At 49.5% G+C, this 26,112-nt stretch overlaps 1 protein-coding gene across 4 annotated transcripts in view; it reads left to right on the top strand.

Moving 5' to 3' along the window:
- LOC140389792 (sodium-driven chloride bicarbonate exchanger-like) overlaps window positions 1–26,112 on the top strand; it is a 548,473-nt gene that overhangs the window by 487,153 nt on the left and 35,208 nt on the right. For all 4 annotated transcript variants that reach the window (XM_072474332.1, XM_072474325.1, XM_072474340.1 and 1 more), the window contains 4 exons: window positions 3,603–3,776; window positions 4,177–4,299; window positions 18,765–18,832; window positions 19,838–19,954. In XM_072474332.1, the coding sequence (XP_072330433.1) occupies window positions 3,603–3,776; window positions 4,177–4,299; window positions 18,765–18,832; window positions 19,838–19,954 (482 nt within the window). The remainder of the gene's footprint in view (window positions 1–3,602; window positions 3,777–4,176; window positions 4,300–18,764; window positions 18,833–19,837; window positions 19,955–26,112) is intronic.

Raw genomic sequence — 26,112 nt, 5'->3', positions numbered from 1 at the left:
CGAACCTCCTTAGTGCAGATGGTTTGGATGGAGCAGATTTTGACAGGTGTGTACAGGAAGGATTCCTGACTCAATATGTAGATAGGCCGACTAGGGGGGAGGCCATATTGGACTTGGTGCTCAGCAACGAACCAGGCCAGGTGTCAGATGTCTCGGTGGGAGAGCATTTCGGTGACAGTGACCACAACTCCTTGACCTTTACCATTGTCATGGAGAGGGATAGGAACACACAGTATGGGAAGGTATTTAATTGGGGGGGAGGAAATTATACTGCCATTAGACAGGAGCTGAGGAGCGTAAAGTGGGAACAATTGTTCTTGGGGAAATACACAACAGTAATGTGGGGGTTGTTTAAGGAGCACTTGCTGCAAGTGCTGGATTGTTTTGCCTCACTGAGACGAGGAAGGAATGGTAAGGTGAAGGAGCCTTGGATGACAAAAGAAGTGGAGCTTCTAGTCAAGGGGAAGAAGGAAGCTTACGTAAGGTTGAGGAAGCAAGGATCTGGCACGGCTCTAGAGGGTTACAAGGTAGCCATGAAGGAACTCAAAAATGGACTGAGGAGAGCTAGAATGGGGCATGAAAAAGCCCTGGTGGGAAGGATTGGGGAAAACCCCAATGCGTTCTACAGTTATGTGAGAAATAAGAGGATGATCAGAGTGAGAGTAGGGCCGATCAGGGATAGTGGAGGGAACTTGTGCCTGGTGTCTGAGGAAGTAGGGGAGGCCCTAAATGAATATTTTGCTTCAGTATTCACTAGAGAGAGGGACCTTGTTGCTCATGAGAACAGGTTAATAGACTCGAACAGGTTGATATTAAGAAGGAGGATGTGCTGGAAATTTTGAAAACATCAGGATAGATAAGTCCCCTGGACCTGACTGGATATACCCAAGGTTACTACGGAAAGTGAAGGAGGGGATTGCTGCGCCGTTGGCGATGATCTTTGCATCCTCACTCTCCACTGGAGTAGTACCGAATGTTTGGAGGGAGGCGAATGTTGTTCCCCTGTTCAAGAAAGGGAATAGGGAAACCCCTGGGAATTACAGACCCTTCAGTCTTACGCCTGTGGTGAGCAAAATATTGGAAAGGATTCTGAGAGATAGGATTTATGATTATTTAGAAAACATAGTTTGATTAAAGATAGTCAGGACAGCTTTGTGAGGAGCAGGTCATGCCTCACAAGCCTCATTGAATTCTTTGAGGATGTGACGAGCCACATTGATGAAGGCCAGGCAGTGGATGTGGTGTCTATGGATTTCAGTAAGGCATTTGATAAGTTTCCCCATGATAGGCTCATTCAGAAAGTTAGGGGGCACGGGATACAGGGAAATTTGGCTGTCTGGATACAGAATTGGCTGGCCGAAAGAAGACAGCGAGTGGTAGTGGATGGAAAGTATTCCGACTGGAGGTTGGTGACCAGTGGTGTCCTGCCAGGATCTGTTCTGGGACCTGTGCTCTTTGTGGTTTTTATAAATGACTTGAATGAGGAAGTGAAAGGGGGGGTTAGTAAGTTTGTTGATGACATGAAGGTTGAGGGAGTTGTAGATAGTGTTGAGGGTTGTTGCATGTTACAACAGGACATTGACAGGATGCAGAGCTGGGCTGAGAAGTGGCAGATGGAGTTCAACCTTGATAAATGTGAAGTGATTCATTTTGGAAGGTCGAATTTGAATGCTGGTTACAGAGTAAAAGGCAGGATTCTTGGAAGTGTGGAGGAACAGAGGGATCTTGGGGTCCATGTACATAGATCCCTCAAAGTTGCCACCCAGGTTGATAGGGTTGTTAAGAAGGCAGAGGGTGTGTTGGCTTTCATTAACAGGGGGATTGAGTTTAAGAGCCGCGAGGTTTTGCTGCAGCTTTATAAAACTCTAGTTAGACCACACTTGAAATATTGTGTCCAGTTCTGGTCGCCCCATTATAGGAAGGATGTGGATGCTTTGGAGAGGAGATTTACCAGGATACTGCCTGGACTGGAGGGCATGTCTTATGAAGAAAGGTTGAGGGAGCTAGGGCTTTTCTCACTAGAGCGAAGAAGGCAGAGAGGTCACTTGATAGAGGTGTACAAGGTGATGAGAGGCATGGATAGAGTGCATAGCCAGAGACATTTCCCCAGGGTGGAAATGGCTGACCCGAGGGAACATAATTTTAAGGTAATTGGAGGAAAGTATGGGGGAGATGTCGGGGCGATTCTCGGAGCCCCGCGCCGGGCCGGAGAATCGCCGCATCCGCGCCACGACGCCCCGACGTAACATGCAATTCTCCGAGGTGCAGAGAATCGTCGCCATTTGCGATTGGTGCGGCGTTGGCCGCGGGCCGCTGGAATCGGCAGGGCCGCCGATTCTTCGGCCCATATGCCGAGCGGCCGTGTGGATATGACAGAGTCCCGCCGGCGCCGTTCACCCCTGGTCGCTGCCTGCGGGAACGGCCGGGGGGAGGCCTGTGGGGGAGGGAGGGGGGCTCCTTCACTGGGGGGGGGGGGGCCTTCGATGGGGTCTGGCCTGTGATCGGGGCCCACCTATTGACAAGCCAGCCCCCCCCCCCCCCCCCGGCCTACTTTCTGGCGCGGCCAGCCCCTGAACACCGACCCCACGTTGGGTCGGGGCCGGCGCGTGTAAGAAGTCCCCTGCACAAGCACAAGTTGGCGCGGCCCAACTGCGCATGCGTGGGTTGGCGTGGCCCAACTGCGCACGCGTGGTTTGGCGCGGCCCAACTGTGCATGTGCGGGTTGGCGCAGCACCCATTAGGCACTGCGTAAGGAGGCTGGAGTGGCGTGAACCGCTCCAGTGCTGTGCTGGCCCCCTATGGGTGCCAGAATCCGTCGTGCCCGGGCTCGGTTCGCGCCGTCGTGAAACGCGACGGCCTTCACGACGGCGCGAACACTTGGGCCCAATATTGGAGAATCGCCCCTGTCAGAGGTAAGTTCTTTACATAGAGAGTGGTGGGTGTGTGGAATGCACTGCCAGCAGAGGTGGTGGAGTCAGTGTCATTAGGGACACAGTGTCATTAGGGACATTTAAGCGACTCATAGACAAGCACATGGACAGCAGTAAATTGAAAGGGTGTAGGTTAGGTTGATCTTAGATTAGGATAAATGGTCGGCACAACATCGTGGGCTGAAGGACCTGTACTGTGCTGATCTATGTTCTGTTTCGGTTTTATTTCAATTCATTGATTTATTTGCAATTTTTTAAATGTAGATTTTTGAAAGTACCATGGAGCAATTAAAATACATTTCCATGAGGGCAGCATGGTGGCGCAGTGGGTTAGCCCTGCTGCCTCATGGCACCAAGGTCCCAGGTTCGATCCCGGCTCTGGGTCACTGTCCGTGTGGAGTTTGCACATTCTCCCCGTGTTTGCGTGTGTTTTGCCCCCACAACCCAATGATGTGCAGTATAGGTGGATTGAACACGCTAAATTGCCCCATAATTGGAAAAAAATGAATTGGGTACAGTAAAAAAATTTTTTTTATTTAAAATACATTTCTGTGTAACATTCGTGTCAGAAAGAGAGAAATTCCTGGTTTGGCAACCCTTGAATATTACGATAAATCTTCGATCAAGTTTTTACTTAAAGTTATTCAGGAATGATATTTGTCCTTTTTACAGTTATTTGATCGGTTGAAGCTCTTTGGGATGCCTGCAAAGCACCAACCAGATTTCATCTACCTACGGCATGTGCCTCTTCGGAAAGTCCATCTCTTCACTGTGATCCAAGCTTCTTGCTTGATTATTCTCTGGGTAATAAAAGCTTCCCGGGCTGCCATTGTCTTTCCTATGATGGTATGAAACTACAATAATAAAGATACCCCCAATTTATTTTAGAAATGAAACCAAAATGCAGATGAGTTTAACAGTCCTGCTTTACTTTAAAAACTATTTTGGTGATGATGCTTTTAAAGTAATGATATACAATGATCGTTATATCTATTTGCTTCACTTAAACTTTAGAAACAAGTAAAGGTTTATTAAAATGCTCATGAATAAAACAGTTTGCATGCATTTTTGAAAATATACACAGGAAATGATTTAAAAAGTGATGCATCAATGGAGGATTTATTACATTTCAAAAATAGCAGAGGTTATTTCTAATTTGTTTCACAGTTACGCTTTTCCATGCTAAGCAACACTTTTTTCTAGTTTTTCTTTGCTTGATGACTGCTAAAACTTGCACCTGTTTCAGGTTTTGGCCCTCGTGTTTATACGGAAATTGATGGATTTCATCTTCACTAAACGAGAGTTGAGCTGGCTGGATGATTTGATGCCTGAGAGTAAAAAGAAAAAATTAGAAGATGAAGAAAAAGAAGTAAGAGACTCAATTTGGCGGTTTCCTTGTCTGCACTGCCTAACATTTGTGTCGCAATAGAGTACATAGAAGAGGAAAGTTAAACAGTCTCACCTGCTGAAAGTTTGCCAACTTTATATCCTCTCTCATTTTCAGACCTGCTGGGCTTGAATTGTTTAAATTGCTCAGCTCAGATGGGCGGCTATGTATAACTTTAATGTACACCTACCCATCTCATCACTCCTTTGCTCTTTTTTCATTCTTTATTTTATTTTAGCCCTGTTGGACCATTCTCTTCTTTTCCGGTGCCTTCTTTCACTTCTCCCCTCTCAGGTACTTTTCTCCCAATTCCCTACCCAATCCTTCAGGTATTCCTTTGCTCTTGTACTTTTCCCAGGCTCGTCCCCCTACCAGTGTCCTGCTTGTGGCTCCGTCCTGTCCAACTCACCCCTCCCACTGCTGATGCTGTGGACTCTGCCAGTGGATCAGCGCTCACTGGCCCCTGTGCATCTCCCTACAGTATGTCTGTTCACTTGTGGACAAGGTCCTTTTCATCCATGAATTTCCAATGCATGATTACATCAACATCATAACCTGATCGAGCCCTGGCTGAGAGATAATGACATCTTTTGGGCATCTTCTAAAGATTAGACGGTAGCAAATGTAATTTTATTATTTGAGAAAGGAGACTGAGAGAGAAAATGAGGAACTACAGATCTGTTAGCCTCATTGTGGGAAAATACTAGAATTCAAAAGGGTGTGATAACTAGGCACTCAGAAAACATTGGGAGGATTGGGCAGAGTCAGCTTGGATTTATGAACGGGAAATCATGGTCTAAATTCTCCGGAAACGGCGCGATGACGCCGACTGGCGCACAAAACGGCGCAAATCAGACGGGCATCGCGCCGCCCCAGAGGTGCGCAATGCTCCGCATCTTTGGGGGCCGAGCCCCAACCTTGAGGGGCTAGGTCGGCACCGGATGAATTTCCGCCCCGCCAGCTGGCGGAAAAGATCTTTGGTGCCCCGCCAGCTGGCGCGGAAATGACATCTCCGGGCGGCGCATGCGCGGGAGCGTCAGCGGCCGCTGACAGCTTCCCACGCATGCGCAGTGGAGGGAGTCTCTTCCGCCTCCGCCCTGGTGGAGACCGTGGCGGAGGCGGAAGGGAAAGAGTGCCCCCACGGCACAAGCCCGCCCGCGGATCGGTGGGCCCCGATCGTGGGCCAGGCCACCGTGGGGGCACCCCCCGGGGCCAGATCGCCCCGTGCCCCCCCCAGGACCCCGGAGCCTGCCCGTGCCGCCTTGTCCAGCCGGTAAGGTAGGTGGTTTAATTTAGGCCAGCGGGACAGGCATTTTATCGGCGGGACTTCGGCCCATCCGGGCCGGAGAATCGAGCGGGGGGGCCCGCCAACCGGCGCGGCGCGATTCCCGCCCCCGCCGAATCTCCGGTGCCGGAGACTTTGGCAACCGGTGGGGGCGGGATTCACGCCAACCCCCGGCGATTCTCCGACCCGGCGGGGGGTCGGAGAATCTCGCCCCAGGTTTTATAACCTGATTGAGTTTTTGAGGATGCCTTTGACATGGTTAACCACACTATCCTCCTGCAATACCCGCCATGTTGTCCGGCAGCATGTGACTGCCCTCGCCTGGTCTATTATTATCTATCTAATCGCAGCCAATGTATCACCTGCAATGGCTTTTTCAGCTTCTGCACAATTATCACTAAGGATTGATTTTGCGTCCCCTTCTATTTTCATTCATATGCTGTCCCTTGACACCATAATTCAAAAACACGCCTATTTCCATGAATGCTGATTACACCTATACCTCACCACCACCTCTCTTGACCCTGCTACTGTCTGTAAATTATCAGACTACATGTCTTATAGCCAATACTCAATGAGCAGAAATTTCCTCCAATTAAATATTAGGAAGACTGAGGACACTGGGCATACCCCTGCCGCAGGTTTCCCGGTGGGGTGGATTCAATGGGAAATTCCATTGACAGCCGTGTGACCAGAAGGTCCCGCCACCGGTCAGTGGTGGGTCACCTCCTACTCCATGAAACACACCACAAAGGGGCCAGAGAATCTCACTCACTGTCTTTTGCAGCTGGCACAATCTCCACTCGCTAGCCATCGTCTCAACTCCTCTCCCTCATACTTGTCTGAGACTGAACAGTTTGTTCAAAATCTCTCTGAAATTTCAAGTCCACATCGCACTATCACTGAGCCCACAGATATCCACTTCCATAACATTGTCTGATTTCATCCTAGCCTCCGCTCACCCGCTGCTGAACTGATCCCCTTGTCCAAACTTACCTCCAAACCTGACTATTCTAATGCACTCCTGGCTGGTGTCCCAGGTTCCACCCTCTGTCGTTTTGAGGCTATCCAAAATTCTGCTGCCCGTGTCCTAACTTGCATGCAATCGCTTTTACTCATCACCCCTGTGCTTGCTACACAGGCCTACACCTCCCCCCTGCTAAACAATGCCTTGATCTTCAAATTGTTACCCTTGTTTTCAAATATCTGGTTCAGGGGCTGGTTTAGCACACTGGGCTAAATAGCTGGCTTTTAAAGCAGACCAAGGCAGGCCAGCAGCCCTAGCTGTACTAGCCTCCCTGAGCAGGTGCCGGAATGTGGTGACTAGGGGCTTTTCACAGTAACTTCATTGAAGCCTACTTGTGACAATAAGCGATTTTCATTTAATTTCATTCATATCTCTATGGCCTGACCCCTCCTTATTTCTGTCATCCCCTCTAGCCTTAAAAAATACTCTGGTCTCTTGAACATCCCTGATTTTAATTGTTCGAAAGTGCTTCCAGCTGCCTAGGGCCGAGGCTCATGAAATCCCTCCCCAAAGCACTTCACCTCTCTACCTCTTTTCCTCCTTGAAAACACTCCTTCAAACCCACTTCTTTCATCAAGCTTTTGGTCATCTGACTACATATCTGCTTGTGTGGCTGGGTGTAACATTTTGTTTTATATTTTCTCTGTGAAACACTTTGAGATATTTTCTTACATTAAAAGTTGCTCTATAATTTCAAGTCTTTTTTTAAGTAAAGAATGAGAAATCTCTACCTTTAACAGAATTCCGACTTATTGACGATGAAATTCCGTCCTTTTAATTTTTTTTTCTGATGTCTGCCTCCCCTCAGCTGCCAGCCCTCAAATGTGGCCAAAGTTGGGAAGAGAGAGTCTGAACTTGGAGAATCTCCACCAGTAATCAGGCTGAGAGCTGAACTTGGGGTGGCATCACAAAGGCCAAGGAGTCATCAAGCCTGGGGCAGGAAGAGTTGGGGAAAGGAACTGCTAAATGAATTGGAGGAAGGTGGTTGTGTAGAGGGACTGCTGATTGTGTGAGTGAAAGGGGTAGGGCAAAAAGGGGCTGTGCGAGGGGCTGATTACAATGTATGTGGAGGTAAGGGGAACAGGGGCTTCACTGAATCCTTTGTCACCATGGAATGTGTAGAACATGACTGAAACCTACATAAGTACATAAAATAATACTTCTGCAAAGTGCTGTAAAAATGCAGTTTTTCATATTTATATGATGTGTGAACACAAACTTTAATCATTCTTTGCTGAATGTTACCATGTTGCTTTATTGCTGTTGTGTTTTTTGCTGGCGTCTGGGGTCATGCTAATTTCAAGAGGTTCAAAAAATATATTTTTTTTCCTGTGATGTGAGCGTCACTGGCGAAGCCAGCATTTGTTCCCCATACCTAGTTACCCTTGAGGAGGTGGCGGTGAATTAAAATAGGGTCACATTGGAAAACAACTTACATAGAAACATACATTGAAAATAAAAGCAGAAGTAGGCCATTTGGCCCTTTGAGTCTGCTCTGCCATTCATTATGATGTGGAGATGCTGGTGTTGGACTGGGCTGAGCACAGTAAGAACTCATTATGAAATCATTAAGAACTTCATTATGATCATGGCTGATCATCAAGTTCAATACCCTGATCCTGCTTTCCCCTCCCCCTACACCCCATATCCCTTGATCCCTTTATCCCCAAGAGCTATATCTCACTCCTCGAAGAGCTATATCTCACTCCCAGGGGCTGTTTAGCACAGGGCTAAATCGCTGGCTTTGAAAGCAGACCAAGGCAGGCCAGCAGCACAGTTCGATTCCCGTAACAGCCTCCCCGAACAGGCGCCGGAATGTGGCAACTAGGGGCTTTTCACAGTAACTTCATTTGAAGCCTACTTGTGACAATAAGCGATTTTCATTTCATTTTTTCATTTCAAATACACAACGTTTTGGCCTCAGCTACTTTCTGTGGTAATGAATTTCACACATTCACCGCTCTCTCGGTGAAGAAATTTCTCCTCGCCTCAGTCCTAAATATTTATCCCTTATCCTCAAACTATGACCCCTAGTTCTGGATTCCCCCACCATTGGGAACATTCTTTCCAAATCTACTTTGTCTAATCCTGTTAGAATGTTATAAGTTTCAATGCGATCCCCTCTCTCTCGTCTAAATTACAATGAATATAATCCTAACTGATTTAGTCTCTCCTCATATGATAGTCCCGCTATCCCAGGAATTAGCGTGGTAAATCTTCACTGCACTCCATCCATGGCAAGAACATCTTTTCTCAGATAAGGACACCAAAACTGCACACATTACTCCAGGTGTGGCCTCACCAATGCCATTTATTGTAGTAAAAAAATCTCTATTCCTAAACTCAATTCCTCTTGCTATGAAAGCCAACATACCATTTGCTTTCTTTACTGCCTGCTATACCACACACTTACTCTCAGAGGCTGATGTACGAGGACACCAAGGTCTGGCTGAGTATCCACCTCTCTCAATTTACACCCATTCAAATAATAATCTGCCTTCCTATTTTTGCTATGGAAGCAGATAACCTCACATTTATCCACATTATATTGCAAATGCCTCTCACTCAGCCTATCAAAATCCTGCTGAAGCATCTCTGCATCCTCCTCACAGCTCACCCTCCCAACTAACTTTGTGCCATTTGAAAATTGGGAGATAATACATTTAGTTCCCTCATCTTGTAAAGCATTTCAGTATTCCTTTGCTTCGCTTCCCATGTACTTCATCCAGCAAGGCTATGTTCTGTTATTAGATTGTGACAGGTTTGGATAAGGAAGACGAATAGAAACTGTTCCCGTTAGCTGATAGTACAAGAACTATGGGTCAGGGGTTGTGGGCAAGAGATGTCGGGCTGAGGGCAGCACAGTGGCGCAGTGGGTTAGCCCTGCTGCCTCACGGCGCCGAGGTCCCAGGTTTGATCCCGGCTCTGGGTCACTGTCCCACTGGGTCTGGAGTTTGCACATTCTCCCCGTGTTTGCGTGGGTTTTGCCCCCACAACCCAAAAAGATGTGCAGGGTAGATGGATTGGCCACGTTAAATTGCCCCTTAATTGGAAAAAATGAATTGGGTACTCCCAAAACAAAAAATTTAAAAATGAGATGTCGGGCTGGTGTGAAGAAGAGGTTTTGTTATCCAAAGAGTAGTAATATGCTGGAACTCGCCGCCTACAAGGGTGGTGGAAGCACAGACTGTCAATTATTTCAAAAGGAAATTGGTGAGCACTTGAAAGAAATAAACTTGCAGGACCACAGGGCTAGATCGGGGGAATGGGACTGACTGGATTGTTCTACAGAGAGCCAGCATTGACTCAATGATCCAAATGACTTCCTTCAGTGCTGCAAATTATTCCATGGGTTGAAATTTACTGGCCCCGGGGAGGCAGGCTGGGAGGTCATTGAGATTGCAGGAAGGTGGGTCGGTTTAGCATTCTGAACCATCGGAGCATTTTACCAATGCTGAGACTGGAAGCAGACAGGGGCGGCCAGACGATTTCCATATTTAAATGCTCTGTTGAGCATCATTTTTTTGTGCTGTTGGCATTTGCCAATGGCGGGGTGACTTTCCTCCATACGGGAAGGGCGCTAGCTAAATGGAGGTGGCCTCCCAGTGGCAACATGGAATGGGGAGGAAGACGAGCCACATGTAGGAAAGGCATCAGCTGTAGCCCCAAAGACCTTCTCAGATGGGTTTCTTTTCTGACCATTGACCCCATGAATTTTTTTCATTTATTTTTCCTCTTACCTTTCTAGCTGTTGTGGTGGCTGGAATACCTCATCAGCAACCACCTTTCCTGATGGCATTGCTGAGGCTTCAGAGCTGCTGATGCTCTTATTGGGCCTCCAGTATCAAGAGTTCACCACAGTCCTGAATTAAATGGCAGAGTCAAAAGTGGCCAATTACAATTGATGAGTGGATTTGCTGCCAGCTAGTCTGGCTTTGGGACCCGCTTTTCACCTAGACGTCTTGGGCCCCAGTCACTTGATGAAATTCTATGCCATGGCTGAGCTTCCCCAGGCTGGTAACCAATGGTGGGAATCATGATGGCCCAGTGAATCAGGCGCCGGGCAAAAAAGAGGTCATGAAACCCCCGCCCACTCCATTGATCCCGCTGAGGGTCCCGACAGTCCCAGCGAGGTTCCCATCCAGACCCACAGGGAACATGCAAAGTGGTCATGAACCCTAATTGAACTGTAATTTACAGGTGGGATGCCCGATTCACCTGCCTCCTGGAATGCTACAAACCCACCTTATCCAGACCGTGAGTTCCACGAGCGTGATTTGGTGCAAGTCCTGAGAAAGAGAGATCTGGTAGCTTGCACTCCCAGGGTTGGCAAGGGGCTGAGTACAATCTCTGTCAAGAGTTGAGAACGAAGAGCCAGCCTCTTTAAAAGAGCTGCAATAAGAAAACAACTGTTCCTCTGAGCTAATGGACTCCTGTAGAGCTCTATGAATAAACAACGTTAAGCATCCCTTTGAAACTGCTTGGACCTTTCACTCAAAACGCTTGTAAAAGGCAAAGGTCCATGAAATTGAATGTAAACATTGCAATCCAAAGCTTTTAAGCTTCAAGGCATACAGACAGTCTAGAAAAAGTTATAAGGCAATGAAATTGACTATGAAACAGTCGCTTTAAAGGCTTCCACCACATTAAAGGGAATACTTTTGCTTTCATTTCTCAGATCTTTGAACTTGGCATGCTGACAGACAGTTTAAAGGGTTTAAAGCTGCAGATGGGAACACTTTCAATTTATTGTCAAAGAACTTTAATTTTCAACTTTGACAATGGTCATCTGAACTCAAAACATTAGCTCTTTTCTCCCCCTACAGACGCAGCCAGAGCTGCTGAGATTTTCCAGCATTTTCTCTTTTGGTTTAATTTTCAGATACTGACGGTTTGAAGTGTTCAAAGGCTGCAGATGGGAATTCTGTGTTGGCGTCAACACTTAGTCTCAGAAATGGAGATTCCTTCCGAGGTTCTCTCGCTCTTAATCTAAGATCCACTCAGCCCTTCAAACAAAGCTTCTCCTTGAGGTGGTTGTGGCGTAACCAATTACTCACGAGTCGAGAAGTGATGAAGTCAATCGAGGCTTTATTAAGCAAGACTTGTTCCCCAGCAGCTCAGTTACAGAATGCGGCTGCTGGGAGAACCCGGGCTCTTATACTCCGCCTTACTGGGTGGAGCCAGCAGGTGGCAGATCCAATCAGGACCCAGTGTCTGTCTACCAATAGCCTCTCGGCATCACAGGTACCGTACTACTCCTAATACATACCACCACATTCACCCCTTGTTAAAAAGGAACCTGGCGGGGTGGTGGGTCGCATGGTGGTAGGGGTTTGCAAAGCTGGTCCTGGAATTACCTTCATACAGTGGCTATGCATTGATCTCAACAGTTAACTATTTACAGATTTTGGCTGAATTATTTACAGATTTTTGTCTTGTCACACTGATTCCACGAGTCGGGTGGGTGCACTGGTCATCCTCGTCGATCGTCTCAGCCCCGGTGGTGGTGCAGGTGCTGGCTCGGGCACTGCCGTCTCTGGGAGCGTTGCGCTGTTTGTTCCTGTTTCCTTACTCCTGGGCGGGCACGGGAGGTGGACCGATCCACCCGGGAAGGGAGCGGCCGTGAGGTGCGCAGGCGGGAGGAAGGGGGTGATTGGTGTTGGGGGGGGTGGTGGTTCCGGCGGGTACCAGGTCCCACAGGGAGACCGTGTCCTGTCGGCCAGCGGGGTACGCCAGTAGGCGTACTGAGGGTTTGCATGGAGAAGGTGAACCCTCTCGACCAATGGGTCTGATTTGTGCGCCCGCACATACTTTCGGAGCAAAGATGGGTCCTGGGGCTGCCAGCCAGGTCGGCAGCGACGTTCCGGAGGAGGACATCCTAGGGAAGACAAGGAGGCGCTCGTGAGGTGTTTGATTAATGGTGGTACACAGCAGCGACCGGATGGAGTGGAGGGCATCCGGGAGGACTTCCTGCCAACGGGAAACTGGGAGACTTCTGGACTGTAGGGCCAGTAGGATGGTCTTCCAGACTGTACCGTTCTCCCTCTCTACCTGACCGTTCCCCCGGGGGTTGTAACTGGTCGTCCTGCTCAAGGCAATGCCCTTGCTGAGTAGGAAATGACGCAGTTCGTCGCTCATGACGGAGGACCCCCTATCGCTATGGATGTACGCGGGGAAACCGAACAGTGTAAAAATGGTGCAGAGGGCTTTAATGACTGTGGCTGCGGTCATGTCGGGGCAGGGGATGGCGAAGAGGAAACGGGAGTATTCGTCCACCACGTTTAGGAAGTACGCGTTGCGGTCGGTGGAGGGGAGGGGGCCTTTGAAATCCAGACTGAGGCGCTCAAAGGGACGGGAAGCCTTTATCAGGTGCGCTCTATCTGGCCTGAAAAAGTGCGGCTTGCACTCTGCGCAGATTTGGCAGTTCCTGGTGGCTGTTCGGACCTCCTCAACTGAGTAGGGGAGGTTACGGGTCTTCACAAAGTGGTAGAATCGAGTGACCCCCGGGTGGCAGAGGTCCTCGTGGAGGGCTTGAAGGCGGTCTACTTGCACATGTGCCGCGGGATAGGGCATCGGATGGCTCGTTCAGCTTTCCGGGACGATACAAGAGCTCATAGTTACAGGTGGAGAGCACGATCCTCCACCTCAAGATCTTGTCGTTCTTGATTTTGCCCCGCTGTGCATTATCGAACATAAAGGCTACCGACCGTTGGTCAGTGAGGAGAGTGAATCTCCTGCCGGCCAGGTAATGCCTCCAGTGTCGCACAGCTTCCACTATGGCTTGGGCGTCCTTTTCCACTGAGGAGTGGCGGATTTCTGAGGCGTGGAGGGTCCGGGAGAAAAAGGCCATGAGTCTGCCCGCTTGGTTGAGAGTGGCCGCCAGAGCTACATCGGATGCGTCGCTCTTGACCTGGAAGGGGAGGGACTCGTCGATTGCGTGCATCGTGGCCTTTGCGATATCCGCTTTGATGCGGCTGAAGGCCTGGTGTGCCTCTGTCGACAGGGGGAAGGTAGTGGACTGAATTTACGGGCGGGCCTTGTCTGCATATTGGGGAACCCACTGGGCGTAATACGAGAAGAAGCCCAGGCAGCGTTTCAGGGCTTTGGAGCAGTGGGGGAGGGGAAATTCCATAAGGGGGCGCATGCGTTCAGGGTCGGGGCCTATCACTCCATTACGCACTACGTATCCCAGGATGGCCAGACGGTTGGTGCTAAACACGCATTTTTCCTCGTTATAGGTGAGGTTCAGGGCGTTAGCGGTCTGGAGGAATTTGCGGAGGTTGGCGTCGTGGTCCTGCTGGTCATGGCCGCAGATGGTTACATTGTCGAGGTATGGGGACGTGGCCCGCAAACCGTGCTAGTCAACCATTCGGTCCATCTCCCGTTGGAAGACCGAGACTCCGTTCGTGACGCCAAATGGGACCCTTACAAATTGGTAGAGCCGCCCGTCTGCCTCGAAGGCCGTGTACTTGCGGTCACTCGGGCAGATGGGAAGCTGGTGGTATGCGGACTTAAGATCCACGGTGCAAAACACCTTGTACTGTGCAATCCGATTGACCATGTCGGATATGCGGGGGAGAGGGTACGCATCTAGCTGCGTGTACCTATTGATGGTTTGACTATAGTCTACAACCATCCTCTGCTTCTCCCCGGTCTTTACAGCTACCACCTGGGCTCTCCAGGGACTATTGCTGGCTTGGATTATGCCTTCCTTCAGCAGCCGCTGGACTTCAGACCAGATAAACGTCCGATCCTGGGCGCTGTATCATCTGCTCCTAGTGGCGACGGGTTTGCAATCCGGGGTGAGGTTCGCAAACAAGGACGGCGGTTCAACCTTGAGGGCCGCGAGGCTGCAGATAGTGAGTGGGGGTATAGGGCCGCCGAATTGGAACGTGAGGCTCTGAAGGTTACATTGGAAATCTAACCCTAGGAGAGTGGGAGCGCAGAGGTGGGGAAGGACATAAAGCCGATAATTCTTAAACTCCCTCCCTTGCACTGTTAGGTTCGCGATGCAGAACCCTTTGATCTCTACGGAATGGGATCCCGCTGCCAGGAAAATCTTTTGGGTGCTCGGACGAATGGAAAGAAAACAGCGTCTTACCGTATTCGGGTGGATAAAACTTTCCGTGCTCCCAGAGTCGATCAGACATGGCGTCTTGTACCCGTTGACCAGCACCGTTGTTGTTGCCGCTTGGAGCGTCCGGGGCCGCGACTGGTCCAGGGTCACCGAAGCCAGTCGTGGTTGTTGCATCGGGGCGTTTTCTTCAGACCCCGTGGAGCCGTCTATGCTGGGGTCCTTGGCTATCAGCCAAGATGGTAGAGTCCATGGATCGCACGCGGTCGGGGGCGGACAAAATGGCCGCGCCCATGGATCGCACGTGGCCGGGGGGGTCACAAGATGGCGGCGCCCATCCTCCCCACGTGGCGTCCGGGACCCAAAATGGCGGCGCCCGTTGGCCGCACATGGATCGTTGGGGGGTGTTGAGTCTGCTGTCCACGTTCTCCCCCGGAGATTGCGGCAACCCCCCGGGACTGGCACACCGCTGAGTAGTGCCCCCTTTTGCCGCAGCTTTTACGGATGGCCGAGCGGGCCGGGCATCGCTGCCGGGGGTGTATCGACTGCCCGCAAAAATAGCAGCGGGGCCCACCCGGGTGGTCTGGTGCTCTGGCCGCGCAGGCTTGCAGAGGGGTGAGTGGGTGCCGGGGAGTTGGTCGCAACGGGAGTCCACGGAGCCCAAGGGGCTGCCGCGCGGTCGGGGCCATCGGCACGGACATTTTGTGAGGCCACGTCGAGGGAGGCCGCAAGGGCCCGTGCCTCTGTGAGTGCTAATGAGTCTCTCTCCAGCAGCCGCTGGCGAATTTGAGAAGAAGTCATACCTGCCACAAAAGCATCCCTGATTAGGAGCTCCATATGTTCGTTTGCGCTCACCGATGGGCAGTTGCAGTTCCTTCCCAATATCAGCAGCGCACTGTAGAACACGTCCAGCGATTCTCCGGGGATTTGCCATCTCATCGCGAGTTGTTGGCGTGCGTAGACTTGGTTTACGGGCCGAATGTGGACCCCTTTCAGCGTGGTGAGCGCCGTCGGGAAATCCTCCACGTCTTCAATGAGCGTGTAGATCTCCGGGCTCACCCTGGAATGCAGGACATGCATTTTCTGGTCTTCTGTGGTCCGGCCGGGGGCCGTTCGGAGGTATCCTTCGAAGCACGCTAGCCAGTGTTTAAATACGGCCGCTGAGTTTGCTGCATGGGGGCTGATTCGCAGACATCTGGGGCGATCCGGAGCTCCATAGTCTTTTTAAGTCTGCTTAATAAATTGTGGCGCAACCAATTACTCACGAGTCGAGAAGTGATGAAGTCAATCAAGGCTTTATTAAGCAAGACTTGTTCCCCAGCAGCTCAGTTACAGAATGCGGCTGCTGAGAGAACCCGGGCTCTTATACTCCGCCTTACTGGCTGGAGCCAGCAGGCGGCAAATCCAATCAGGACCCAGTGTCTGTCTACCAATAGCCTCTCGGCATCACAGGTTCCGTACTACCCCTAATACATACCACCACAGTGGTCAAACCTGAATCAATTCGCATTATTTGGCTGATAGCCCATTCCCGTCTACACAAAAGCACGGAGCTAGGCCATTCATATGCTACTAGATATCCATCACTAGACCATTAGATCCTCAGACTCTGTTAATGGGTGGATGTCTAGTCCTGCAGGAATGTCCTGATGAACAATGGGTTTTTAATGAATCTCATTGCATTCCCTAATGGGAGCCTGTAACTCAGCCAGGTATGGGCATATTGCTTTGCCTCTGCTGCTAGCAGTTTTCCATTCTGCTTGAACCGTTAAATTGTCTGCTTCATTTTTGGACATATTGTATTTCTAATATCTCCCTAACGTGACAGGAATCAGGTGGGTGCTGAAAGGAGGGACGGTGTGGGGTGGGGGAGAAGGTTGAGGTGCGGAATGGTGTGTGCCGAAGGGGGAACGAGGTGGGTGAGTTGGCTGCTGGGGGGGACTGGCAAGTCAGTGAAGGGGTGAACTGAGGAGGGGTGTCCCTGACAGCAATTATGGCGGGGGGCCTTGCCAGTGATCCGGGCAAGGGGGGGGGGGGCGGTGGGTTGCAGATGAAGAGTGATTAGATCCCACCCCTTTTAGGTTCAACGAGCACCATATGTGCCATTGAATAGCGCCAAAGCCTTGATCCTGGGGGGAAAAAATTTGAATTGCCAGCAAATGGCATGCTGGGTTTGCTTCAAGCGCCAATGGGAATCAATCTAGTTTTCCCGTTGGTGGGAGCACATAGCGTGCGATCTAACAAAAGTGTTTCTAAGTGTCATTTGTGGAGGGTTTTACTGGGAGTTTCCCGCTGGCTCCATTGGCGAGTTCCCCAGTGCTATCTAGCCACAGTTAGTCACTTTTTTGGGCCCTGGTGAGTTTCTCCCTGGTCAAGCCTGCACTTCAAATCATTTTAAGCACTAGGAAGGTGAACTCGCTGGCCAAACCGGCTCCTCAGAGATTGGGCCACCATTTTGAAACGGTGTCGTGACCACCGACAGAGTGCCAGTGCCAAGGTGCCACTCTGGCAGTGCCAAGGTACCTGCATTCCAGGGGGAGGACCAGGGGCCTACCCTGCCCTGTCCCTGACTGATCACCCAGGAGCCTCCTCGGGCCCGGAAGAAACCCCAGGTGCCGTTCCGCCTGGTCCACGTTTGTGTGGACCAGTTCTGAACAGCATCCAGCTGGGGCTCCCTGGGGAGGCCGTCAGAGTCCGAGAGCCTGGTAGATCCCTGGTGAGCACGCCCAAGTGGCTTTAAAACCGACTTAGGCGTGCGAGGCTTGGTCTCCTTCTGCACTGTAGTAAATAAATAATATTAAATTAAATTAATTATATAAAATAATACTTTAAATGTTTTTGCTGCGTGCCAACTAAAATACCTCTGTGCTAGTGTGCCAATCGACATGCCCCTCATAGCAACGTAATTTGCTTTGTTTAGATTAAGACCCTAGTTATTGGCGTTCTTCATGACACAGATTACTGACGTTCAAGAATATAATCATAGAATCTCTACAGTGCATGAGGCCATTTGGCCCATTGAATCTACACCGACCGCTGAAAGAGCACTCTACCTAGGCCCATTCCCCCGTTGTATCCCTGTAACTACATCACTGCATCTAACCTTTGGACACTTTTGGCAATTTTAGCATGGCCAATCCACCTAACCTGCACATCTTTGGACTGCGGGAGGAAACCGGACCACCCAGAGGAAACCCATACAGCCACGCAGAGAACATGCAAACTCGACACAGACAATCACCTAAGGCTGGAATTGAACCCTAGTCCCTGGTGCTGTGAGGCAGTAGTGCTAACCACTGTGCCACCAAAATTTTAACCCTTCATAAAAGATCAGTGCTTTTATGAATAACTGAATAATTACAAAGCAAGGATAATAATAATCTTTATTAGTGTCACAAGTAGGCTTACATTAACACTGCAACGAAGTTACTGTGAAAGTCCCCTAGTCGCCACATTACGGCATCTGTTCGGGTACACTGAGTGAGTGTCCAATTCATCTAACAAGCACGTCTTTCGGGACTTGTGGGAAGAAACCGGTGCACCCGGAGGAAACCCATGTGGGAGGAGAACATGCAGACTCCACACAGACAGTGAACCAAGGCGGGAATCGAACCTAGGTCCCTGGCCCTGTGAAGCTGCACAAAATACCAATCAAATTTTAAATATGCAATACAGACATTTTGAAGAATATATATTGAGAATTTCCACTGAGGTGTGTGTATGTTTATCATTATTTTGCTGTTTTTGAGTTCAGTACAGTTGCCCTGTAATGACGGAAACAGCAGCCAGTAGGTGTGAAATGTACCCAAGTTTGCACTGCTAGAGAACTCCAGTTTGGAGTAAGCATCAACTATTGAATAGTGATTCTACTTGACAGTCACTCATACCTAAACCCAGAAAGACTGCTGGTTTCAGCCAAGTTCCGGTTGGATTATAAGAAAAGAATAATGATCAACTTATGTGGGGTGCAAAACAGTAACATTGTGGCCAGAGATCCGACATGCAATTTATTTAACCAAATGTATGAATCTTTATTGATTGTTGATTTTTTAATTCCAAAGGAAGAACAAATAATGTTGACGATAGAAGAGGAAGGAACAATTCAGTTACCTTTGGATGGGGATTACAGGTAGAATTCATGTATAAAACACAGCTAAAGCTTTTCTTTGAGGTACTATGTAGATTATTATTTTCCAGGTATTGAAGCATCTATGTCTATTTATTATACCATGATTTTACAAGTATATGGTACAGCTGTAGTCTAAAACTTAGCTTTTGAGAAAAATGTGGGGCTTACTTTCCTGTTGCCCCAGGAAATGGACAGGCAACAGTATATCCAAAGTACACAGTGTTTGTACTGGTCCTGCCTATGTGACTTTGGTAGGTCCTGTATTTTGCATAGCCTAGTAATATTTCCTGGGAGGGCCTTGCATTTGGAATTGGATGATGCACAGCACAGCTACAGGCCAGCCTTGGGAACTTTTGGCTCCTGTTGAAAACAAACATGAGGATGTTTTAAGGCTTGAAGGTGATTGGGAAGCTAAGAATGAAGTTTCTAATTGCCTGTATAATTCACTCTTTGTCTCCCTGACATCCTCCCTGATCTCAAGTTGGCTTGGCAAAAAAGCTTAACACCAGCTTCTTTGAATGTCCCTCAAAGTATCTCTTCTTAAATTGAAGACAAAGGAAACTGAGGTTGGAAGCCTTGCATCATCTCTACAACTGCCCTTGACCTACACTGGTTATAGATGGACCCGAAGTGCATCTCCTTGGTGAAAACCTGGAAACCCTGGGGACATGTAATGAAGGAAGTACCCTGGATAAGGGAGCTCTGAACCTATTTCTATTTCTTTGCACCGGAGGAATGAGTATTCTCTGGACAAACATATAGGAAAATCCACCTCCGTATCCATACTTTAGCTGAAGCATTTTATAATGTTTTCATTGCGATATAAGATGTGGCATATGTATTCATATTGCACCTTTTACATTAACCGCAAGAATGAAAATGTTTCATAGTGCTACATTCTAATGTTGTAAATTTACTGAAATATCAGCATCAAACAATTATTAATTATTTAGAAAGAATGTTGATGATCAAGAGAATGACTTTTCAAAGTGTAACTTTCTTTAGGGATGATCCTTCTGTTATTAACATTTCTGATGAAATGGCCAAAACATCTGTCTGGAAAGCACTCCCTATGAATAATGAAAATGCAAAAAATAAGGACAATTACTTTGGATCAAAAAGGTATTGATTATTTACATTTAGTTTCTTTGTTAGTTGAATAGAAGTTTAACATTAACAATTTTTTAGTTCAGATATACTAAGAATATATATTAATGGAGCACTTCAAATGTTTGGAAGAGAAATAACGTTTCTTTCTTGTTTCTTGTTACCACTGGCTGGATTTTAAGTTCCCAACATGTTGAGGTTGGAGTAGCTGTGGGGGTGGTATTCAGCAGTGCAAGCGGAATCTGGCAGTAAGTGCAGCAAGGCTGTGTGATATTTTAACCCAGCCAATTATAATTAGTATACTATTTCCTGGTTTCATGAACATTTAGCATAAGTGATGACCCATGGGAGTCAATTTCAACTCTAGTATATAAAGTGACATTGAGTATATGAAATTCGATGGATTCTGGAATTTGGAATAAACCACAATTAACTGACAATTATTTTTCTTGCTCAGTCATGGGATGCAGGTGTCACTGGCTTAGGCCGGCATTTATTGACCATCCCTACGTGCCCATGAAAAAGTGTTGGTGAGCTGCCTTCTTGAATTGCTGTCGTCAATATGGTGCAGGAACACCCACAGTGCTGTTAGGAAGGGAGTCCCATGATTTTGACCCAGCAAGAATGAAGGAACGGCGATCTAATTCCTAGGCAGGATGATGTGTAGCTTGGAGGGGAACTTGGACGTGGTGCTGTTCCCATTTATCTGCTGCCCTCATTGTAAAGGTTTGGATGGTGCTGTTAAAGGAACCTTGTTTTAATTGCTGCAGAGCATCTTGTAGATAGTACACAGTGCAGCCACTGTGCATTGGTGATGGAGGGAGTGAAGGTTGAATGTGATGGATGGAGTGCCAATCAAGTTGCCTGCTTTGTCCTGGATGGTGTTGAAATCCTTGAGTGCATTTGGAGCTGCACTCATCCAGGCAAGTGAAGAGTTTCCATCCTGCTCTTGACTTGCGCTTTGCAGATGGTGTACAGACTTTGGGGCGATTGGAAATGAGTTATGCTGCACAGAATTCCCAATGTTTTACCTGCTGTTGTAACCACAGTATTTATATGGCTGCTCCAGTTCAGTTTCTGATCAGTGGTAACCTCAAAATGTTGATAGTGGGGAATTCAATAATGGTATTGCCATTGAATGTCAAGGGGGATGATTGGATTCTGTCTGGTTGGAGATGGTAATTTTCTATCATTTGTGTGACCTGAATGTTACTTGCTATTTATCAGCCCAAGTCTGAATATTGTCCAGGTCTTGCTTCATGTGAACACAGACTGGTTCAGTATCTGAAGAGACATGAATGGTATTGAACATTGTGCAATCATCTGCGAACATCCCACTCCTGACTTTATGATGGCAAGAAGGTCATTAATGAAGCAGCAGAAGATGGTTGGTCTGGGGACACAACCCTGGGGGACTCTTGCAGCAATGTTCCGGGACTGAGATAGTTATGTAATGCACACGTCCAAAGGCTATGCCGTGTTTTACTGACACCTCTGTAGATGTGATTCTGGGGGCTGCGCTGACCTACAAGGAAATAAATAAATCTATCAGTGAAACCAAGAAGGTGCGGTGGGAGGTAGCAGAGGAAGTCAGCAGCAGTTATGTGCTGCCGAGCTTGTGGATTCAATGCTGAAAACATTTTAAAAGCTAAGCAGAACAGCAAAGAGCAGAATGACAATTCAACCACGTCTGAATGTCTGTATCATGACAACACACTCATTCTGCCATTCAAGCCAACTCCTATACATCACTCCTTACACCAAGTTACCTTCTAGCTGCACCCATCATTTGTCTATAAATTGTCTTAAATTCTCATCTATCCATCCGCCATGACAGTCACCCCTATCTCTATGCAATGTCCTGCTTCTCCCTGATAGCCACCCTCAACAAATGCATTCTATCCATCCAATGAACAAATGTCATTGCTTTCATTCATATAGGTCTCTTCTTTTCCTCCTTGCAGGATAAGTTCACACAATATGTGGAATAGGGAAAGGACTGGGATGTCCTACCAGCAATCTTGGCAGAGACAGAAACAGTGGATCTTAGCGGAATCTCAGAATGCTTGGCAATCAGGGATAGGGCCTCCCAGCTATCCGGTGACAGAATTCAATATCAGATCACCACTTACTCATGATGACTTAATGTCAGGCAGCGAGTGAAATATGATTAAGTGCATAATGATCGCTTAAAACTATCAACCTTGTCAATTCCAATTCTGGTCTTTAATTTCCCAAAGGGTCTTCAAATGAGCTGCAGGAGCTGGTTCAAGAAGTTAATGTGACTCCTCAGAGGAGGCCACACACTCTCAGGGTAAACTGAGACAGGACTCATGCACTAACTTGGATACTTCAGGATGACCAGAAAGGAAAATAGTTTGGTTTTCACTCAGTGACTCACACATCACAAGTGAGCATTCCCAGATGTTGGAGACAGGCACAGCAATCTGCATCAGAGGGTGCCGGATGCTTGAAGGTCTACTCAGCTGAAGCTGAACCTCAGGGGTTGTCGGCAAAGAGAGAGGAGCAGTAAAACGAGTGGAAATGGGTGGCATGGTAGCACAGTGGATAGCACAGTTGCTTCACAGCTCCAGGGTCCCAGGTTCGATGCCCAGCTTGGATCACTGTCTGTGTGGAGTCTGCACGTTCTCCCAGTGTCTGCATGGGTTTCCTCTGGGTGCTCCGTTTTCATCCCACAGTCCAAAGATGTGCAGGTTTGGTGGATTGGCCGTGTTAAATTTCCTTAATGTCCAAAAAGGTTGGGTGGTGTTACTGGGTTATGGGGATAGGGTGGAGGTGTGGGGTTAAGTAGGGTGCTCTTTCCAAGGGCTGGTGCAGACTCGATGGGCCGAATGGCTCCTTCTGCACTGTAAATTCTATGATTCTATTGGTGTACATTCCAGCCACACCATGCTTGCAGAGACGTTTGAAGAACCTGTAAAGCACAAGTGATGTGATGTTGCAGGCCTTTGTGATAGTCTCTTGTCCATGACAATAGTGGCCACCAATGTCTTGCTAACTATGAATGCCACCTTAACTAGAATCCATGTTACCCCAGCCTTTGAGCCCCACTGATCTGCAGTTATACATTGCTAGTATTGAACCAGGGTGGACCATGAGTCAGATAATGGTGAAAGGGGAAGTGGAGCTGTCAAGTTGGCTCAAGGCACTTTCACTTCTCACCGACTGCCATCATCCCCCTACTCTTGTCAATACCACCATGTGCAGTCTTATGTCTCGATAGCCAAGTTTACTGCTGTACAGATTCAGATGGGCCTTTGGTGGGGCCTTCGTAGGCCATAATATCCTTAGAATATTAGCCATTCGCAACTCAGCCGTCAAAGCAGGAATCTGAGCAGGCTGGCTGTACCTCTTTAAAGCCAAAGGGGTCGCACCATGTAGAAGTGTCTCCCAGCACGAGGTCTAATCATGCATCTTGCAGGACCTGCTGGTGCTGGGGTGGGTCCTTCTTGTGTCCCCTGCCCCCCCCCCCCCCCCCGTGTGCCGACCTCCCCATGTTTGCTGACCCGCAACAAATGCAGCAGCATGGACGGGAGCACTCAACCCGAAACCCAGGAGTCGCAGGAGCTCGAGTCCGGGGATGACACTGACTTCCTGTCACAGCTGTCTCCAACACCCTCCACCATCCAGAGACACTCACCTCGGTTGGGCACTTAAGTGAAGAGGCTCCTGGCACACCCTCTGGTGCGCACCACACAGCTGCTCCAGTACAGCAGATGGAGGTAGGAACACCCAAGGGGTGGATGGTCGGAGGTAGGGACTAACCGCCGTTCAGACAGGTTTCATGCTTCTGGAATGGACAATCCCATCGATTGTGGAGATGCAGTTCCAGAGCCAAGGATTACATGAGTGGATGTCGGCGAGCATCCAGTACCTGCAGGTGCAGTTGGAGGAATCCAACTGCGTGCATGAGCAGCTGGTGGTGCCGACCATGCATGTCACCCAGGCCAACACCGCACGGGTGCCATCCACAGTGCAGGCAGTGTTGACTAGGGTTTTGGCTATGGATCAGCATGTCCAAAGTCTGGGGCATTCTGTGCAGGCACTGGATGAGGCCCAATATAGGACTGCCCTCTCACAGGCAGCCATGTGCCAGAGCCATCTGGATATTGTAGCGGCGCTACTGAGTGTGGCCCAGTCATAGAACGTCATGGCTGAGAACGTTGGCGCCATTGTCCAGGCGCTGGCCGACATGGCGGAGACATGGAGGAGGCCCAGAGCAGATGGCGCAGTCATTGGCTGATGTGCCACAGACCCAGAAGATGGTGGCACAATCATAGGGAGATGTGGCGCAGTCCCAGACTGGCCCACTCCCTGTGCTCCAAGGCTGCGAGCATGCAGGCCCTGGTCGAGACCAAAACGGATTTCCAGGATTGGCAGCGCCAGATGGCGGAGGAGCCTCAGGGGTTAGCTCCGCTCGCACCAAAGTCCCATGGAGTAGCCCGGCGGCCATCGGGCACTCTTAGGGAGGAGAAGGGGATGGGGCCCATGCAAGGGAGGTGCTGGAACACTTCAGAGTCACCCCACCCCCCCAGTCCTGTCCCTGATGCACCTGGTGGGCAGCGGGCAGAATAGGGTGGCACCACACCATGTGGGGCACCCGAACAGCAAGATGGGCCTGATCGTCCCAGAATACAGCCCCGCAATGGGGACCCAGGTCGCAGGGCGGGACTCCTAGCAGGCTGCCTCTTCTCTTGATGTACCGTCTGGGGACCCACCCAGATGTAGTGTTAGAGCCCATAAACACAGAAAGTTAGACACTAGTTAAGTTGGCATGGGTGCAGGGCACAGTTTAGTTATAGGGGTTTGAGCATGTATGTGTATATATTGGCGCACATTAAACACATGTTTATACTGTTACAACCTGTCTCGGTGCCCTGTAAGATGGGTGTGAGGGGTGGGAATGGGCGGACATTGTGGCTGGGTTGGGCTCCCCACCCTCCCCTCCTGACCATCCCCACCACCGCCACTCCAGGGATCCACTGGTGCCATGTGATGGAATGGCCAGCTCACATGCAGGGACCACACAGGTCAATGGTGGAAAGCGCTACCCTGGGCAGGAGTCAGACGTTGTCAAACAATGCGTGACACCGCAGCTCATTGCAGAGCGGGTTGTCATCATCCTCCATCCCGTGGACCAGACTCGCTGTTATTGCTAACCCAGGGCCTGCACCCCTGTAGTGCGGCAGGCATGTATCATGGAGGGGGTTGCACTCGAGGGAGTGTGGGGGCAGGGGGTTTCCCGGAGGGACTCAGGGTGTGGGGGTGGAATGCGATTCCTGTTCCCCTTCCCCCTCCCCCTCACAGTCTGTGAACCTGAAGGTGGTCAGAGCGCCATATGCACATTGGCTCTGGTGCACACTTTGTGCGGCCTCCCGTGACTTCCTGGGCCCCATGTCCTGCCTATTCTCACCCTCCCTGCATTCTCCTTGTTGGAGGAGCCCTGGCATTCCTCCTCCTCCTCCAGCATGTCGTCCCTCTACTGTGCGATGTTGTGGAAGACACAGCAGGTCGCCACCATTCGGGTCACCCTCCCAGTAGCATACTGGAGGGCCCCTCCAGAGCGGTGCAGGCACCTGAACCACATCTTCAGGATGCTGAAGCACCGCTCAATCATGCCCCTAGTCGCTGCGTGGTCATCATTGTAGCGGGCCTCGGCGTCAGTCTGTGGCCTTCAGGTCAGCGTCATCGGCCATGTCTGCAGTGGATAACCTATGTCGCCCAGGATCCTACCCCCCCCGAGCTGGGAGTTGTCTCGAAGAGGCCGGAAGTCATCAAGTGTACCAGGGTAAAGACATAGTGCACACTGCCCGGGTATCGGGCGCAGACATGCAAGATGCGCAGCTGATGGACACACACCAACTGCACATTCATCGAGTGGAATGCATTTTGGTTTGTGTAGAGCAGCCCATCATCTGCAGGTCCTCGTAGGGCAACACTCATCCCCTCGAGCACCCCCTGGACCCGGGGCATGTCGACGATGGTGGTGAACCCCGCTGCCCAGGCATCCTGGTGGGCTCTGTCCACATTGAAATGGAAGTATTGTGCCGACTGGGCATATAGGGCCTCTGTGATGGCATGGATGCACCTGTGCACTAAGCTCTGAGAGATCCTGGACAGGTCCCCATGGAAGGAGTCCATGGCATAAAGGT

Source organism: Scyliorhinus torazame, chromosome 2, assembly GCF_047496885.1.
Source record: "Scyliorhinus torazame isolate Kashiwa2021f chromosome 2, sScyTor2.1, whole genome shotgun sequence".
Lineage (NCBI taxonomy): Eukaryota > Metazoa > Chordata > Chondrichthyes > Carcharhiniformes > Scyliorhinidae > Scyliorhinus > Scyliorhinus torazame.
The sequence above is the reverse complement of the archived record's forward strand: the minus strand, read 5'-3'. Positions and strand labels throughout refer to the sequence as shown.